Here is an 18493-nt window from a genome sequence, read left to right as displayed (position 1 = left end):
AAATACGGTGTCATAAAGCTCTCCCCCTATGTTTCCTTCTAAGAGTGTTAATAGTTTTAGCTCTTATATTTAGCTATCTGATTCATTTTGAGTTAATTTTTATGCATGGTGTAGAGTAAGGGTCCAACCTCATTCTTTTGCATGTGGCTATCCAGTCTTCCCAGTACCATCTTTTGAAAGGTGTTTACTTCTTAAGCAAGGATTGTTTTAGTGGGTATTTCCAAAGCAGTTTGTTACCATCTCAAAGGTCAAACAGATAATGGTTAAGTTGTACATTACTTAAAGGTAGATTTTGACCTCTCACAAGTTGAAGAGTATCGAAGATCTAAGATCATTTACATCTCTCAGGAAGAAAAAATAACTTAGCCTTCTAAGGAAAGAAAGAAAGAACAAAAAACTTGCAGGCATTCCACAGGTCAAAGTACATTTGCCTGGTTTACTTTCTCCAAACTCTTACACTCGGCTGGTCGAAGTGGTGGCCTCTCAACTGACAGCCCAGGAGGGCTGGTGGGGAAGATGTCTTCACTTTTTCTTTGGAGTCTGGTTATTTTATTGCCATTTGCTGAATCAGATGGTGAAGCTGGAAGACTGGAGCTGCAGAGACAAAAAAGAAATAGTGACCCCCAGCAGTAAGTAGACAGTGGACTAGTTCCACTGACGGGCTCTGGTAGCTCCTTGTCCATTTTTAGAAATAGCCAGATAAGCAAAGGTGCAGTGTTTTTTGAGGGAAATAATGATGTTAAAAACAAATAGGGAAGAACATTTGGACTGACATGTGGAATTATCTTCTTATACACAAATTATTCATTTATCATTTTGCAATAAGGCAAGTATGCAATTACTATCTCTAGGAAGTTTGCAGAGAAAGAAATGGCAGGTGAATAGGGAGAATTTGGTTGAGCTGGCACAAGGTGGAGGTGTATGAAATCTATAGTTATTCGGTGAGAAACTTCGTTCTTTGGATTTAAAAATCATGTGTGCTAATTACTGATGCATTCTCTGGTTTAAATTATATAGACCGCGAATGGCTACAGAGAGAGGAAATTTAGTGTTTCTTACTGGGTCTGCTCAAAACATTGAATTTAGAACTGGATCCCTAGGAAAAATTAAATTAAATGATGAAGACGTTGGTGAATGTTTACATCAGGTAATGCATTGACAATATATTGAAGTAATTTTGTATATCCATATATGGTTGCTTAATTGAACAAGTCTATTTAAGTCTGTACCTTGAATCTTTAGCCCAAGAAACATAATTAGAGATATCACAAGCCCTTGTAAAGAACAATGCTCTAGGGTTAATGATGGGTAGAGGGAGTACCGCTCGTAGGAGGTGGTTCATTGTGCAGGCTTATGTGCTTTAGTTAGAAGGTACAGAGAGTAGTACTGGGACTCTTCCACAGGGGGATCAGGAAAGGAGGGGGGCCAGAGAAAGGAATAGATGTGACCAGTTCACTTTTGCTACAGAACAGAATTGTTCAATTATTCTCCTGCCTTGCTGAGTGTTTTCAGTGCTCATTATCTGCTGGCTCGTGCTGGTATATAAGCCATAGCATGGAAGCTGTCTTTATTTAGGGCTTACTATGTGGGCTGTTCACGGCGCTCAGCACTTTGCATGTGTTATCTCATCTAACCCTCACTGCTACCGCATGAGGTTGGCTCAATTACCCTCCTGTGTGCAAGGGAAGTGAAAGAACCCTGCAGCACTTCTGGAATCTGCCCAAGGACACACAAAGAGTGGCTGAGCCAAGATTTAAAACTCGAACAGTCTGATTCCCAGCCAAGCCTTTAACAAGCACTCAAAACTGTTATTATAGGGAAAAAATTCAAATGGAAAGTACCTTGGTAAATTGTCACTGAAAAAGGTAAATGGAATTATTTATACCATGGCTTTTTTAGTCCGATGTTTATTATATATGGCACTGTTTTGGTTTTTATAATAATAGGCAAGATCTTAGTGCTTAAAATAGAAAAAGACTCACATTTTAAAATTTTATGATGACATAATTTTTTCACTAACATTCTCCTTCTCTTTCTTTTTCTCCTCCTCTTCCTTCTTCTTCTTCTTTTTAAAATTAGATCCAGAAAAACAAAGATGATATTACAGATTTAAAAAGCACAATTAGTCTGCCTCAAAATATTTCTAGTCAAATCCATCAGCTCCATTCCAAGGTAAGTCTGGCATCCACAGTATTAGAGCAAACGAGTTCTCCTTAATTCAGCTCCTTGAGTAATCATTTTGTAGGAGATAGACCAACTTTGCACCCTCTGTAGAAATTTAGCGCTGTCAGTATGGACCTTTTGGCTAAATGACACAGCTCTAATAGAGGACGTGGAGGTGGCGATGGGCAGGAGACTGGAAACGCAGTGGCAAGAACTTGCTCATGTTCTGATAACAGCCTTCTTATTGGTGAACTGGGTGAATCCTTATCATTTATAAAAATCCCCAGAATCAATGAATGCATTGGGTTGTACTTTAAAAAATGCTTAAAAAAAAAAATCTTGAAGGAGAGGAATGAGGAGGGGTGCAGCAATAAAAGAAGGAACAAACAGATAAAATGAGTCCCCAGCAGAGGGTATTAGGGAAGCCTGCAAGGGGATAACATATATGAAATGCCTTTGAACCAGCTAATTTTTTATGCTTTTTCCTCCCCATTTCTAGTTTGTGGATCTTGAGAGACAATTTCAGAGCTTACAGCAGGTAAGTCTCATAACTACTGAATAGCCAACATCTTTCACTGATAGCACATGAGAATTTTTGGTGGAGCTGGTATTCTTATTTTAAGGTGGATGGCCGATCAATATCAAGGACTTTGATTTTCCCCGTAGTTTAATTCTCATCACAGTTTATGCGTCCCAGGATGCTGATGAAGAACCTGAGTCTCAGAGTGGGGAAGTGACTGGCCCAAGGTCACTGGGCGTGTGAGTCATGGGACTCCTGACGCCTCTGACTCTGAGTTCAGCAGTCCACGTGTCCTTCCTCTTGTTCTGTCACCCGTTAGTGGTGTTATGGCGGGCTTAAGCGTGCTGTGCCCGGTCAGCTTGTCACCACCCAGCTTGCTGACTCTGGCATCGAGGACTTTGAAAGGCCACATATTATCTCCAACATTAAATTCAGAAGTCTGAGTTATCACAAAATATTTCAAATTTTTTAAAAAGTACATTTGCTGGTAATTAAATTTAAACAGTTTCTTAGAGCATATCTTTTATAATTTTACTCCATGATTGTAAACTAGTCCTTATAATTTTAGACTTCTTACCTTTTTTGTAGATAGCTGGCATTTTTAAGACTTTCCTGGAAGCCATAACCTTTATCCAGAGAAATGCACAGAATGTCCCTATACCTACAGTTTTGAACACGAGATAGGGAATTCCAGGTTAAGAATCTCTGCCCTAATATTCTTGATCTGTTTTGATTATGCTTCAAGCATTGTTTTCTACTTTTGGTGTTTTAAATTTGGCAAACTGGTTTATGTGTTCCTTTTCCTGACTTTGATAATTCATTGCTCTCTTTGTCCTGGCTTTTTAAGGGTGTCTTTGAGTCAATGAAAATGAGCAAGGCGTCTATCCACCTGTGGGGCAAGACACAGCACTGGAGTTTTCATGCCTCTAGAATGCTTCGTTATCCCTACCAAATGCCAGGAACTAGGGGCTGTGGTCAAAATCAGATCAGACTGTCCTCCCTCCCACCATCTCCCAGGGAGAATTTTTAATGATATTTGTGCTAAGTGCCTTGATGCCTTTGGATAGGGCAAGTGCTCTCTGGGCATTGCAGTCTCCACTGTTTTTTATTGTCTTCCTCCTGACTAGCTTACTGGTTCCATTTCCTGTTGACCCCCTCACCCCCCACCCAGAGGCTTTTGTGTTTTTAATCCCCAGATAGAGTTGCTTTTGTATACCAGAAAAACTTTTAATGAGATCGTGGTTAACTTTCTTCAGAGTGTCCTTTGATGAACAAGGCTAACTATGGTATTGGCACAAAGATAGACAAATAGAATAACCGGAGAAAACAGAGTCCAGAAGAGACCCCCACATGTACGGTTCCCTGACTTATGACAAAGGTGGAGAGAGAATGGGCTTTGTGATAAATGGTGCTGAGACAGTTGGCTATCCTCTGGTTCTCAGGTTCATCTGTAAAATGAAGGGAACAGACCTGATTTTCTTTGTGAGTTGCTGAATGTTAAAAAAAAGTGAATAACTGGCTCTTATTTTAATTTTTAAAACAGACAATTAGATTATGATCATGTGAAATTAATAGAATAGCTTTCCTTGCCCAATCACTTGTCCTCTCTAAAGAAGTTTTCTCTGCTCCCAAAGGCATTACAAATCTTACAAAATAGGAACTGGTAGCTGACATATAGTAAGATTCTCCAGGTTGTATAGACAAAGGCAAGTCTGTCTGTGAATCTGGTCTGAAAGCAGTCATGTGAATATGGGAGTGGAGGGCGTATCTAAGCTGGTCCCATTTCAGACAAAGAGACTTGGATGAAAAGAGTTCAGTCATCTTAACCCATGGAGGAGGGGTGACAGCAAAAGATGATCAGATTTCAAATGCTTATCTGTAGGTACCAAAGACGAGAAAAGCAGCAAAAGAACTGGAATTTCCGTTTTATTTTCTTAGTATAATAGGAGTGTCCGTTATTGTTCCTATACCTGAAATCTTTACTCTTGTCAACCAATATATTATTCTCTGGTGAGTGATGCTTTTCCAAAGAATAGAGCGAGAATCTTCTCATGCTTCATCCCATCCATGGTTAAACTCATGTAAATAGTGAAGGAATATGAATAGAACTGATAGTATGAAACACTTTATTTTTTTACAAGAGAGTGGATTTGAAGAAGAATTTTAAGTAAATGATTTAAACTCTAGAGGAAGACCCTGAGTTGACTGGGAGTAAAATGCAGTGTTTCATACACACCTGAGCTGAAACACATCTTTCATTGCTGTGTGCCTCAAGCACGATTGTCTTGCCAACTGTCCTGTGTTTGTTTCAGACATTGGACAAGAAGGTTTGCAGCAGCAATCCCTGCCAAAATGGTGGAACCTGCCTCAATCTTTATGACTCCTTTTTTTGTGTCTGTCCCTCACAGTGGAAGGTGAGTCACTTGGTTTTTGGTTAAAAATGATGGTGAGTCAGCATCTGTGGTTTCCTTGGAACCATTCAGACATTTTTAATTTTCCAGCCAAAGTTTCTAGGATTATGTGGTCTTCCAAATCAGAATGGATTATACCACATATGCCAAAACCCGAACAATGACAGGCATGATTATATAACCCACTAAATGCAAAGCAATCTTAAGGAAGGGTTCACGTCATTGGATAACTATATGGAAGAGCATGCCTGATATTTCGGTTAGCGTAAATTTAGATTGTTCACCACTGGAAGTACTAAATGGATCTTGACATAGCCATGTAAATTTTCTTGCTCTTTTCTATTCATGGAGAAGATGTTCTGGACATTGCATTAACAAAAACTTGTCGAATGTTCTCAGGCACAGCACCATAGCGAAATGAGAATTCGTAGGCTTCTCCTTGTGTAACTGGTGTTTTCTCACGAAGAGCTTTTCGGCTGTATTAGGCAGTCTGAGTTCCAGAGGAAGGATAACTGGAGATTGACGTTAGTGTTAGTATTGTTATCTTTGCCTTGACCGAGGACTTCGTTACTGTCCGTGTGTGAATTCTTAAACATCTCATATGAACATTGGCCCCCGATGCCTCTGTGACCTGTGGCACCTGACTTTGTCCTTCATGTGAACACAGGGTCCTCTGTGCTCAGTTGATGTTAACGAATGTGAGATTTACACAGGAACACCCTTCGGCTGCCAGAATAGAGCCACGTGTATAAATACACCGGGGAATTACAGGTAACTTTTTCTTTTTCTCTCTCTTTTTTTTTTAAACAACAAGCATTTATTTTTCATACTCATGGGTCTGTGGATTGGCTATGGTGGCTCTGCTTCTGTTCAGGTTGGGTCTGCATGTCTCATTCTTGGGCTGTGGCTGGAGGATCAGCAGAAAAGTTCTTCCCATTGCCAAAGTCAGGAGCTGCCAGAGGGTTGAACGAAAACATGTAAAGTCTCTGAAAGCTTTAATTCAAAATTGATGGGCACTTTTGCTTATCTTTAAATGTATATTTTTAAAAAATATATTTTAAATATATTATATATATATACACATATATATGTGTGTGTGTATGTATGTGTGTGTGTGTGTGTGTGTGTGTGTGTGTGTGTGTATGGGTATGTTTTTGAAGGACTAAAATGTCCTACAGTTAAGAGTATCCAAGATTAACTATCTGTATTAGCAGCAAAATTAGATACTCTGTGGGGAAAAATGTGACTCTACTTTCAAGTATACATAGCTATTTACTTAGATTAAGAAAAGCTTGTGCATCCTCCACTCTCACCCCACAAAAAATCCTTTCTGTAGAGGCCCTGGGGAACTGGATAAGGCCATTGGCTGGCATAGAGCATAAGGGTGGCCTGGTGCAAGACGAGTCTGAAGGGTTCCTAAGAGTCAGAGCACTGAAGCCGCCGCTTTAAACAGAAGAGAATGTGGACGAACAGGGGTTCTATGGAAAACAACCTCACAGGGTGATCTGATCATAAATTCCCAAGTGGGCAGTCTCACCCCAGGCATGTGACTTCTTTAGTGCAGGGCTTGTCTTTGCTTTAAGCAAGCCCCATCCATTGTTGCCTGTGCATCTAGGTTAACACACCTTTGAAATAGCCACCATTCACACCCCTCCTAATACTGACCACCCTAAAGGAGCACATAATCTTCACTCTCCTGTGATCTGATCTCTGCCTTGCTTTCTTCCGCCTTCGGGTAATCTTCCTTGCTTTTCCTCCTCAATTTCAAGGGCTTAAAAGAAACTGTAAACTACTATTTTCAAGACCATTTTTCTTGGTCCGTTGACATCTCTCTTCCAGGCATAGCCTCTTTGGTCCAAATAAATTATTATAAAAATTCTTTAGAGGTTTGGTCATTCTTCTGTCGACAGGGGCCCCTCACCACCGTAGTGAGCCACTGCTGTACTCATTTAACACATGAGTGAGCTAACCGACTTAACAAGGATATCTCCATTCAGGTGCTCAGTAAAATGTTGACCATAAAAAGATCAGAAATTAAACTGAGGATTTTTTTTTTCCAAATATTTAACTTGCACTGCCTTCAGTTAGGTACAAGGTCCCGTACCAACCACGGTCATCACGCAGCCCTGTCTTCTGTGACTGTCTCTGCAGGGTGGCTTGTCTACAGCATTCTCCTGCTCAGCTCAGGCGCCTCCCTCTCCAGGAAAACTGCCCTCCCCTCACTAAGCATTGTCAGGCATCATGACACATCCAGGTTCCCATCAGACTCTAGAAATACTGGTCATTAAAGTTATGCTGCTCAACACATTATCTTTTTAAATAATCAAGTCTAAAATTTTATGGCAGGTCGATGTCAAACTTACTTCTGTATAGTTTCTTAAAATCACTTTCTAAAAAATCTCCGGACATTGTCTTTCCCCATATTTCAGTTGGTCTCTTGTAGTCTGTGATTATTAAAAGATAAAGAAATTGGTTTTATTATGGTGTGAACAGCCTTCCAGCACTCTGGGGCGTAATCTCGTGGAGTTAAGGGCCGTTACTTGTTCTCTTACTGCTGTCTCTGTCATCTCATCCTTCCATTTCCTGTAACAATATTCATTCTGTTCTTTCCAGCAATAATAAGTACAGTAATTTTGTTTTCTATTTTCTTGTCATCCGTTAACACACTGTTTCCTCAAAAAGCAGTCACTATCCTTCTCTTTTTCATTTAACTGTTCTTTTGATCTAATCTTAAAACATTTTTGCTCATTCTAAGTTGTAAGCTTAACTCATTGAAACTTCTGGTAAATATATCCATGAGTTCATCATTGTGCAAAACCAAAATTAACCATCTCTAACTTAAATTAAGTATTATGTTATTAAAGAGCCTTTGCTCTCAGGACTTTGTTTCTCACTTAAATGACCCCTCCACCCCATTCCTGCTTTTATAAACATTCACGCTTGGGCTAGGTCTAGAATGTGTACCTCATCTTTCATTCTCTTGAAAGCATTATCTCTGATTTCTGTTTATGAACATTTATCATGGAGAATTGTTGCTTGGAGATATTGGTAGCAAATGTCCCAACTCCTAGCGCTAATGCTTTATTGCCTTCCTGATCTCCAGAAATGTCCTGCAAATTAGATCTCACTCTGGTCTTTCTTTATCATCACTGTCTTCCAGAGTCTTGCAAACCAACAGAGTGTCAAAGATGTGCAAGTGGGATGAGAGCCATAGACTGAGGCAAAATCTTTTCCCCCCCAGCACATTATATTTTCCCATTAAGCCTCACAATTAAAAAAGAAAAAAAAAAACTTTAACATAACTATTTCATGTCAGGGATGAGAGTTCTTTGTCCAGATACAAATTGGCAGGGTGGAGGGAGAATATTTATTTATTTTCTCTTGGGGGCCTCCTAAACAATGAATTCAGCTTTTAAGAGCAATGCTGAATTCTCTCTTGTACCCGCCTATAAAAGAAAGCCTAAAAACTCATTGTGCTGACTCTGGAGATGGTTTTGTTTTCTAATCTCTGTCCTTTATAGATTTGCTGGAGGACATTAGAGAGCAGAGCATTTAATCTGGTTTCTTCCTCTTGATATGGGGATAGTTTAGGAAGCCTCATGAAGTCCACTTTATTATCTACGATGTAAACGTTCTAATTCAGGCTTGTGATAGAGACTTTTGAAGGAAAAAAGTACATAGAAAAATGTGCATGAGTATAAGATTAAATTCTTGTTTCACACAAGTCTGTATACAGTGAAACAGCAATCAGATGCTTTCTTGAGTTCCATTAACTACATGACGTTACATCCTTGTTCATCAGTAGCTTCTCTGAGGCTAGTAACTCCAGGAAACTTTGATAGACATTTGCTAAAGTTAAACTTGAGGAAAAAAACCACAAAAACTTGAGCTCCTGTTGACTAATCTGGAGCTGCAGAAACGGAGCCATAAAGCGGGGCAGAGTTTGCTCTGACTTCGGGGCCTCTTTTTGGGGTCTCTGACCCTGGGAGCCCATTTACTCAGGAAGAAAAAAAGAGTCTTTATTTAAAGGGATAAACAATTCGTACTTATAAAGACCTTTGAAAGATAAGGCACTATGTAAATGCTAATTAATTGGAAGTCCTATTTCATAGAAAAATTTCTGGTTAAAATGATGTTTTAGAGGATTGAAAGTAGAACAAGGAAAACCATTGTGCATTTCCACTGAGGAGATCTTATGGCTGGAGGTCTTGCCCTCAGCTGCTTCATGGATAATATTTTACCACTTTTGGTAAAATAAGGATAATATTTTACCACTTTTCAATGCTGTTTTTGCCTCTTTCTTCTGAAGAATTGGATAATATTTTACCACTTTATGGTAAAATGGATACTATTTTACCATGGATAATATTTTACCACTTTTCAATGCTGTTTTTGCCTCTTTCTTCTGAAGAATTGAGTGTTATTGTTCCCCTGCTTCTTTTGCACTAAGATAGCCCTTGGTGATCCAAACTTGCCATGCATGGATGTTATATGCTTCAGGCTGAGATCTGTACTTCAGGCTGAGATCAAGAAGGCTTTCTGGAGAAAAATATATAGTTTGTTTCTGTTTCTGTTTCTGTTTCTGTTTTGTTTTTAACCTCCAGGAACATTATGATTAGCATGTTTCATTTTATTTATCTTCATTCTTATCACTGGTGGATTTTAAATCATGGAGAGCTTAAAGGATGAGAATGATCTGGTTTTAGCTCAGATGGTAGTTAGGTATTAAACTTATTACCTCTTTGAACCATGGACTCTAAAGTAAGTTAAACTATGACTAGGAAAGTGTATTTGATCTCTTCTCAATTGCCAAGTGCACTTGCAGTGATTTTGAAGACTGAAAAGCACAGTTTTGTTCCTCGGGAACCAAATCGGCAATAGATTTTCAAAAGTGACTTCTGCAGGGAAGTATATAATTCATTACTCTTTTTCTTTAAGGGCATATCTAGATACTATAAGAATACATTTTATATACAAACACTGTCATGCTAAAAAAAAAAAAAGACACATAACAAGGGAAAGTCTTCATCTAGCTTTACCTTTTTCAATGTAGGGATATGATGTGGAAAAACAGTGGTGCAGGAGGGAGTAACAGGGACATAGGTTTTAATTCATTTGCAAATTACTAATTCTGCAGCCCTGGGCAATGTGAGCCTTGCCAGTAATATGAGATGGATAATACTAGGCTTCAAGGATCATGGAAAGGAAGCCATAGAGTACTTGACTTCTTCCTCCCCACCTCTTTCTTCTTATTCCATTATCTAAACTTAAATGAAGGAAGTGTACTGTGTAGCTGCTTAGAGAAGCGTATAGGTTTAAAATTTACTCATCTCCAAGTGACAATAGCAAAGGAGAAGCAAAAGAGAGATAAATGAGAGGATTTAACTGTATGTCTATGAACTAGAATCTCCTCTTAAATCTTAAGTTATTTTCCAATAGTAAAGCACTTAGTGATAAGATAAATATAATTTCCTGAGTACTTCCTACAGGAAAATGGCTTTAGATCCCAAGATGAAAATAGTGCTTATAGACTGGCATTATTACTTTACAAGAATCAAAGGCAGAAAGAGTAGTTATATTGTGTGAGGTCAACAGTTGATAGGTATAGTCAGGATTTAAACCTGGATAGTCTTGTCCCATGAGGTTCAGAATACCCAGTTCTCTCATACATGATAGACTCCGAATGTTAGCAATAGTTGGTTTAAAGATTTTTTAAAAATTGGCAATGGCAAGTGGTAAAATATACTTTGAGCAAGGAGCCACCTGGATCAGTTGCTCAAATGTACATATGAAATAGTCTAAAGTTCTATAATCTCCAAGCATCTAATTAAATTCTTTGAAAGAATAGTCTTTGTCAGAATGGGAGAGTGCAGAGGAAAAGGGAAGAGAATATGAGAGGGGGAATTGGGAAAGAAAGAGAGGAGAGGAAGATAAATAGCTTTCAGTAGGGAATGAATAATTGAATTTCTTTTTAAGTTTTATCATCTACTGCTATTAGTCTATGACCTTATCTTGAGAAAGGCAACCTTGGAATGCTCAGAAATGTGATTCTTAATGGAACAGCTTTTACACAATTATATATTCATGTTGCAAATCGCATGGGACATATGTGTACCGAAAAAGTATTCGTTTATCTGAAATTCAAATTTAATTGGATATTCTTTATCTTTATTAGCTAGGCCTGGCAACTCTCCATGTGAATGCCTGAGTGGTACTTACCATATTCTTATTCTTCATCTCTGGCCACATTTATTGATCTCTTCTTTCATAGGACCCACCCAAAGGTACCGCCCCAGCAGTTTTTCCTGGGATCCTCCCTGGGTACACCAAGTTCTCTGCTGAGAGCAGTGATTCTTGGTGCTTCTCAAACATCCAAATTTTCATTTTCCACACTATCAATCACATGTTCATTTTCATCCATGGACATCAGCTGAGTTCATTGTGCCTCAATGTGTGTCTTTAAAAGAACTTCTTTACCTTGTAGGATGACTCCCTCTCTAGAACACTCAGAAACTAGTTCACGGTTCATGGTCATGCAGGTCCCCCCTTCCTTGTCACCAACTCTTAGCCCTAATGGCGAGTTTCTCACATGAGGTCCAACGTTGCTAAGTCAGGCAAATAGTGACCTCTGGGTCTGGCTCTCCACAGCATCAACTACGTTTTGATGTGTATAAATAAGATTGGGCTCTGTAACTCCTCTCTACCCCTTCTCGCTTCCTCAAGTGCTATTCTCATACCTTCTGCATCCCCTTTGAAGATGCAGTACAGATATAAAGCTAACTCAGCAATTTTAAGAATTATATAAAGTTTAAAGAAATTTTAAAACAACTTTGCTTATTTGATTATTGTTGAACTGAAATCTTGTAACAAAGCACCTACTGCTAGCTTAGGTCTTATATAATCATTACATTTTGTGAGTTAAAATGTGACTGTGAAAGAAATGTTACTATGTTAACTACATCTCTTATGGATAGAAGTATTGCCCTTTGTAATATAATAATGATTATCATAGATATGGATATCTCATTGCTCAATGTGTTATATAATCACCTTAGAGAACAGTCAGGAATTTATCAGTGGGTCCAGTTGGACAGACAATGAGTGAACTCATTAGTCTCTCCCTTGACCATCTTGAACAAACTCTAAGTTTATAGCTGTCTGACCTTTGAAAGTACTCTTGGATGGCATGATACCAGAAGAATTTACAGTGATCGTCTTGCTCAGATAGTAAGTTGTGCCCTTCTCACACTGTATTTGAGAAGATAACACATTTACTCAGTCCATTTCTTGAAATAAAACAGAGTGATTTTCTTCCGAGACTTCAGCCAGTAAGTCTAGTTTGCTGGTTTATGATTCCACATGAATGCCATTGACCTGAAATTGGAATTTTTTTTTTTTATTGATGCTAAGAAACAGATACTCACCCTGACACGAGCCCTGATATTGTTCTCTTGTGTAACCAACAGTTGTCACTGCTCGCCCGAGACACATGGCCCCCAGTGCGCCTCCAAATACGACGACTGCGAAGCAGGCTCCCAGGTCCTCTGTGTCCATGGCATCTGCGAGGATCTAGTCCGTGTGCAGGCTGGAGAGGTGGGTCCTTTCCGGAACGTGACTCCTTGGAGGGAGTCAGTGCCATCGGAGTCGCATCCTGTGTGACTGCATACAAGCATAGCTCTGTGAGACTGCAGACAGCATACCACTTCCTGCCCTTAAGCAGGGCACAGGCGAGGAAGGAAATGAGAGTTGTCTGTAAATAAGCAGAAAACTGGACCTAGAAGTTATGATGTCATTATATAAATTACTAGTATTTTTATCATTCCTTCACGAACCTCTCTGAGCCATGGTCTTCTCTTGGCTTTGTGAGTGTTAAAAGTGACAAGACATGAAAACACAAAAGATGTGCTCTTGTCGGCAACATGCTGTTTTAAGGAGTCTGGCTTTTTCTCTGGCTCCTGAGCCCCTGTGACTGCTGCAGACTTGTGAACCCACTTCCCTGAGTGACTCTGTGCTCTGGGTCCTGAGGCCCTTGACTCCTGGCACTCAGGGTTGCCCAGCCCCTACAACTTGGCTTTGCATGAGTCCTTTAGGTCTTTATTTTTAGTTCTATTTTTTTTCTACCCACGTGATGGAAAATGGTTCCCCTTCCAATGATGGTGGGGGGTGAGGGGTGGTGGGGAAGGAGAGACTTTCAAAACGGAAACAAACAGAATTGATTTTCCAAAGTCTGTGCCTACATGGGTGTTTTTCCCTCTAAAAACATAGCAGGCTGAGTTGATTGACTTTAATTATATTGACTTACAGTTCTTGATTGTTGTTGCTCTTTCCCTGGCATCTTTGGGGCAAATTATAGGTTTCCTTTACTCTGAAATAAAGATGTTTCTCTTTTGCATGGTCTGGTCTAAATACTTAATCATATGTGAGCAAAAAGAGAAGCCACTCAATTGGCCTTATGGAAATGAACATCAGAGGATAAGCAGTTGGGGGCTTGGTGAGATTTTCAAAGGCTTTTCGTACTCATTTTCTCGGTTGTCTTCATTCCCACTCTTCTCATCCTGCCAGCCCAAGTACAGCTGCATCTGCCATGCTGGGTGGACGTCCCCGCAGAACAGCTCGGCCTGTACACTGGACATAGATGAGTGCAGCCTCCAGCCTGCACCTTGTTCACCGCTTGTGCAGTGTTTCAACACTCCAGGCTCTTTCTATTGTGGGGCCTGTCCTACAGGTACGTGGGCATGTCCACACCCAGCCAGAGGCACCGTGCTGGGTTCTGCAGGCCAGCCAGCCTGGGTGCCAGAACCTATTTCTTTCCTCTGCTGAGGGAATAAGAAGACCGTTCTTAAGAGACATTCCAATCCAGCGTCATGTCCTGTCTCACTGACTCCCACCCCTGACCATCTTACTGCTATGACAATTCAATAACAGAAATGGGGAGCTTTGTCCCAAACTGCTAGAGTCAAACATTGGGGGCAGGGTTAGCCATAGTTCGTGAGGTCAAATATTTTATTTCCATGGCCACCAACTGACCAGACTTGAGATCAAAACACACATGCTTTAATCCTACCTTTCATACCAGCCAGATGTTTGTAAACTTGGACAAATTATTTGCCTCGTAGTGTCTCCACTAGAGTCTAATAGTTCTCACCGGTGTATATCATTCGAAGACCCTGTGACCTTGCTATAAGGAGGGATGTCCCACCCCATCACAGACCCACACAGACCAAATCTCCAGGGGAGGGCACATGTTGAGTTGCTGAAATCATGGACTCTGAACTCAGAGACTGCCTAGATTTGAGTCTAAGCTTCATTTCTTACCATATGAGATTGTCATCATCCATTCATGTGTATTTGTAGAGTGCCTACTATGAGCCAAGAGCTGTGCTGGGTGCACTGGTAAGAATTAATCAGACCTCGGAAAGTTTACAAGGCCTCTTTGCCCTCCCTGGGTGTTCTCAGAAAGTGGAACACAGAGAGACTATAATCATAGCAGCTGTTTTCTTATGGAAACACCATTAAGACGTTGTGCTAGGCAATTTTAATTCATGCAACTATAACAAAAATAGGAAGTGATAGGAATTAGTATTATTCCCATTTGAAAATATAAGATCTTAAAGCTTAGAGAAGGTAAATGACTTGCCCAGGCTTTTCAGCAGTCAGGATTCAAACCCAGGACTGTCTGGCTCTGAGCTGAGCTACTGAAGACTAACCTTGGATCACCAAGGAGCCCCACCCACTGATTGCTTCATTTAGTGACTTTTGTTTTAGTAAATTCTTCGTGTTATACATTTAGCTCTTATACAACTAGAAGGAAATTGAAAAACATGTAGTAGACTTTTTCTCCTTTAGTTCTCAGGAGCAAGCAAACTTTGCAAATAATCGCATTCTTGAAAGTTATTTGCCACTGACCATCTTTAAAAACTAGAAATTAGAAAAAACTTATTTAGATTATAGAAAGAGCCATGTGTTCTTACATTCCTCTTTTTATTGCTAGAGAGAAGAAGAGGAGCAAAAGCTTTTTGTTTTCCTGTTAATTATCATATTTTTTCCTGAATATCAAAGTAATATATGCTGCTTATAAAATTTAAAGAAACTACAAAAATATGAAAAAAAATACCCATAGTTTTATCACTCAAAGGACCACCATTAATATTTGAGAATATTTCCTTCCAGCTTTTTTCTGTAAACTCATTTCTTCAACCACAAATAGGATACTTTTCTTTAGATTTTTAGAAGGGTACTCTACTTACATCAGAGAGAATAAATATCTTAAAGGATTTACAAAGTTTTAAACATTCTTATAATTTTATCATTTGAATTATCAGTAATAAAACTTGTAATAATTGAATAAAACAAATGTTTAAATAAAATGACTGTCTCTTTCTTCATCTTTAATCTCCTTCTCCCAATGAGACTGCTGTTAACCTGTTCTCTCTCTTCTACCTTTTCCTCTGCGGATACAAATACACAGACATATATGCAGGTTTTTAAAAAATTCTTTCCCAATTGGGATCATATTCTGAATATTATTCTGAAATCAATATGTGTGTACATGTTATTAGAACTAGTTTTTAGCATTCAGTTTTATAGATGAGTCGTCATACATTCGGCTCTGCCCCTACTGACCATTGAGATTTTTTTTTCCTCCACTAAGCAATGCTGCAGTGGACATCTGCTCACCTACATCTTTAAACATTGGCAGTTTTATCTTTATAGAATTAGTTTTAAGAAGTGGAATTGTTAGTCAAAAGGTATATATTTTAAGAAATTTAATGAATACTGCTAAATTTCTTTCCAAATAGCTTTTGTTTATTTAACTTCTGACTAACCACACAGAAAAGTACCCCATAGGTCCACCTCTTTGCCAGAATTTGATTCAAAGACTTTAAAACGATTTTTACCAGTCCAGTTGGTAGGATATATCTCATTTTAATCTAGTATTCCTTATAGTTAAGCAGGTTTTTTTATGTTTTTGACTATGCACTTCTTTGTTGACTTGTCTAGAGAGCTAACTTTTCATTTCTTATTTTTCTAGGCTGGCAAGGAAATGGATATGATTGCCAAGATATCGATGAATGTAAGATAAATAATGGCAGTTGTTCTGTGGCCCCGCCTGTTGAGTGTGTGAATACACCTGGATCTTACCACTGCCAGTCCTGTCCACCAGGTGCTGCACTAATTTCCTGATTCCATTACAGGCAAAACATACATTTGAAAACAGGATCTTGTGCTCCATTTTAAATATGACTTCTATATAAGGAGATAAACCTAATAGTGCAGAAAGTTTTACTTAACTTATGGATTCAGGACACTTTATACAGCTATATTATAAGAAATAAATTTTTAAAGTTTTGATAATCAATGGAATGCAACAAGCCTTTACAAACTGTCAAATAGCCTGCCAAGATAATGTAGAATTTGAAAATTTTCTCTGTGGATCATACCTACAGCTCCATTGTTTCCACAAATAATTTATTAATATGATGCACTCATGAGATGTTTTACATATATAGTTTACTAAATAACAGGCATGATAGTAGACTTATAATCCATGTTAGTTTTCCTTCTCTTTTGGAAAGAAGTTATTACTGCTATTCTCTAATCTAAATTGACTTACTACCCAAGAAGTTCGGGGAGTTCTAAGTGAGAAACTGAAACCGTATATGTTTTATTAACATAAAACAACAGTACTTTGGACTTCTACAATAATTTGGCTCTAAGATAATCACATCACTGTGATTAAAAAAAAAAAAGTCAACTCTTTTAGCGTCAGCACTTCCTAAGTCTAACAGTAGTTTCATATAGCTTTTTATTTTCGTTTTTTAATTTTGTCATCAAAAACAACCCAGATCATTGTTTCCGAAATCAGATTCCTGATTCTCGTTGTCCTTTTTCTTAATTATGGAATTCTGTTTATGACACTCTGTACGTTTACGTTTTCTGTTTGATGATAGACAATCTCTGGTTGGTCTGGTTCATGATATTTGATTCTCAGATTGAGATTCTTCTTGCATGTTCTTAACATCATTTGTCATGCTCCTGTTCTTGCTGTGACTAGGGTACCAGGGCAATGGAAGAGTGTGCACACTTATAGACATCTGCTCTGTCAATAACGGAGGCTGCCACCCGCACGCGTCATGCTCCTCAGCGCTAGGTAATGACTCCTCTCTCCCTCTGGGTTTGGGTAGTTTAAACAACAAATTGATTTTCTAGAAACAAAATTCTCTATCTTCAAAATTCTTATTTTGATATTCAAACCAAAAATTAATTCATGTTATAAAACTGTACATTGGGATTATTTTTTAATGCAATAGACTATGTTCTCTTATGATCTTCTCTAATTTAGCAATTATTTCCCAAGTTAATTAAGCCAGCTAATTAATTCATAATTATATTTCAAAAAACATGAAGGAGAAGACAAGGGAGGACAGCTGCACTTCTTTTAAGGACACTTTTATTTCTGTGCCATTGGCCAGGACTGACCTTGGTGGCTAACCCTGGCTTCAAGGGAGACAAATAAATATAGTCTTTATTTCAGGTGCACATACCCCTAATTAAAATAAGAGGAAAGGGGAAAATGTATCTAGGGTGATAACCAATAGTGTCTGCAATGCTGTGTAAAAGAGGCTTCACCTATAATTTAAAAAAATACATATTGCTAAATTTTCTCTCAAAAATGTATCAATTTATATACTCACCAACAGTGTATGAAAATATACATTTACCCCGCTCCATTGACAATACTAGATGATACTGTTGTTGTTTTTCATTTTAGTCAATTTTATTGGCAAAAATTGCCTTCCCATTATTTTAATTGTAACTAAACCAATATTGTTTTTGATTACTAATAATTAATAATGAACACTTTTCACATATTTACTGGCCATTTTTTTCTATTTGTTCATGTCCTGTGTTCATCTGCTTTCTTACTGATTTGTAAAATTTTATTATGTACTGAGGACATTATTTCATTATCTGTCTTATATTTCTCATGTATTTTTCCTGACATGTTGTTTTTATTTTTAATTTTGTGGTGGTATTTTCTATTTAGAAGTTTAAATTTTTATGTAGTCAAAAAGGTAAATCTTTTAGGATTTCTCCCCTTAGAGTTAGGCCTTCCCTACCAAACTCTTTAAAAATAGTCAAGTATACTTTCTTTTATATTTTCATTTATTTTAAACATTACGATCTTTGACCTTTTTAGAATGTATTTTTATCTATAATATCAAATAGAGATCTAACTTAATATTTTTGTCCAAATGGGTGGCTAGCCCCAACTCCATTTATTGAATAATGTATCGTATCTCTTGCTATTTTGAAATACCACTTTTATTCCTATAAACGTGTCACGTATATGCATATATATGTCATATATGCATATACGTGACATGTTTATATATAT

The 18493-nt window shown here is 38.3% G+C and overlaps 1 protein-coding gene across 1 annotated transcript in view; it reads left to right on the top strand.

Moving 5' to 3' along the window:
• The first annotated feature begins 226 nt into the window (after window positions 1-226).
• The window catches only part of CUBN (cubilin), a 248376-nt gene continuing 230109 nt past the window's right edge, over window positions 227-18493 (top strand). Inside the window, 10 exon segments of the mRNA XM_023533142.1 lie at window positions 227-629; window positions 1018-1147; window positions 2080-2172; window positions 2663-2701; window positions 4996-5097; window positions 5762-5865; window positions 12561-12687; window positions 13657-13819; window positions 16127-16258; window positions 17150-17245. Coding sequence (XP_023388910.1) covers window positions 517-629; window positions 1018-1147; window positions 2080-2172; window positions 2663-2701; window positions 4996-5097; window positions 5762-5865; window positions 12561-12687; window positions 13657-13819; window positions 16127-16258; window positions 17150-17245 — 1099 coding nt within the window. The 5' untranslated portion in view covers window positions 227-516.

The sequence above is a fragment of the Pteropus vampyrus genome, unplaced genomic scaffold (assembly GCF_000151845.1).
Source record: "Pteropus vampyrus isolate Shadow unplaced genomic scaffold, Pvam_2.0 Scaffold96, whole genome shotgun sequence".
Lineage (NCBI taxonomy): Eukaryota > Metazoa > Chordata > Mammalia > Chiroptera > Pteropodidae > Pteropus > Pteropus vampyrus.
This window is presented reverse-complemented; position numbering and strand designations above follow the sequence as displayed.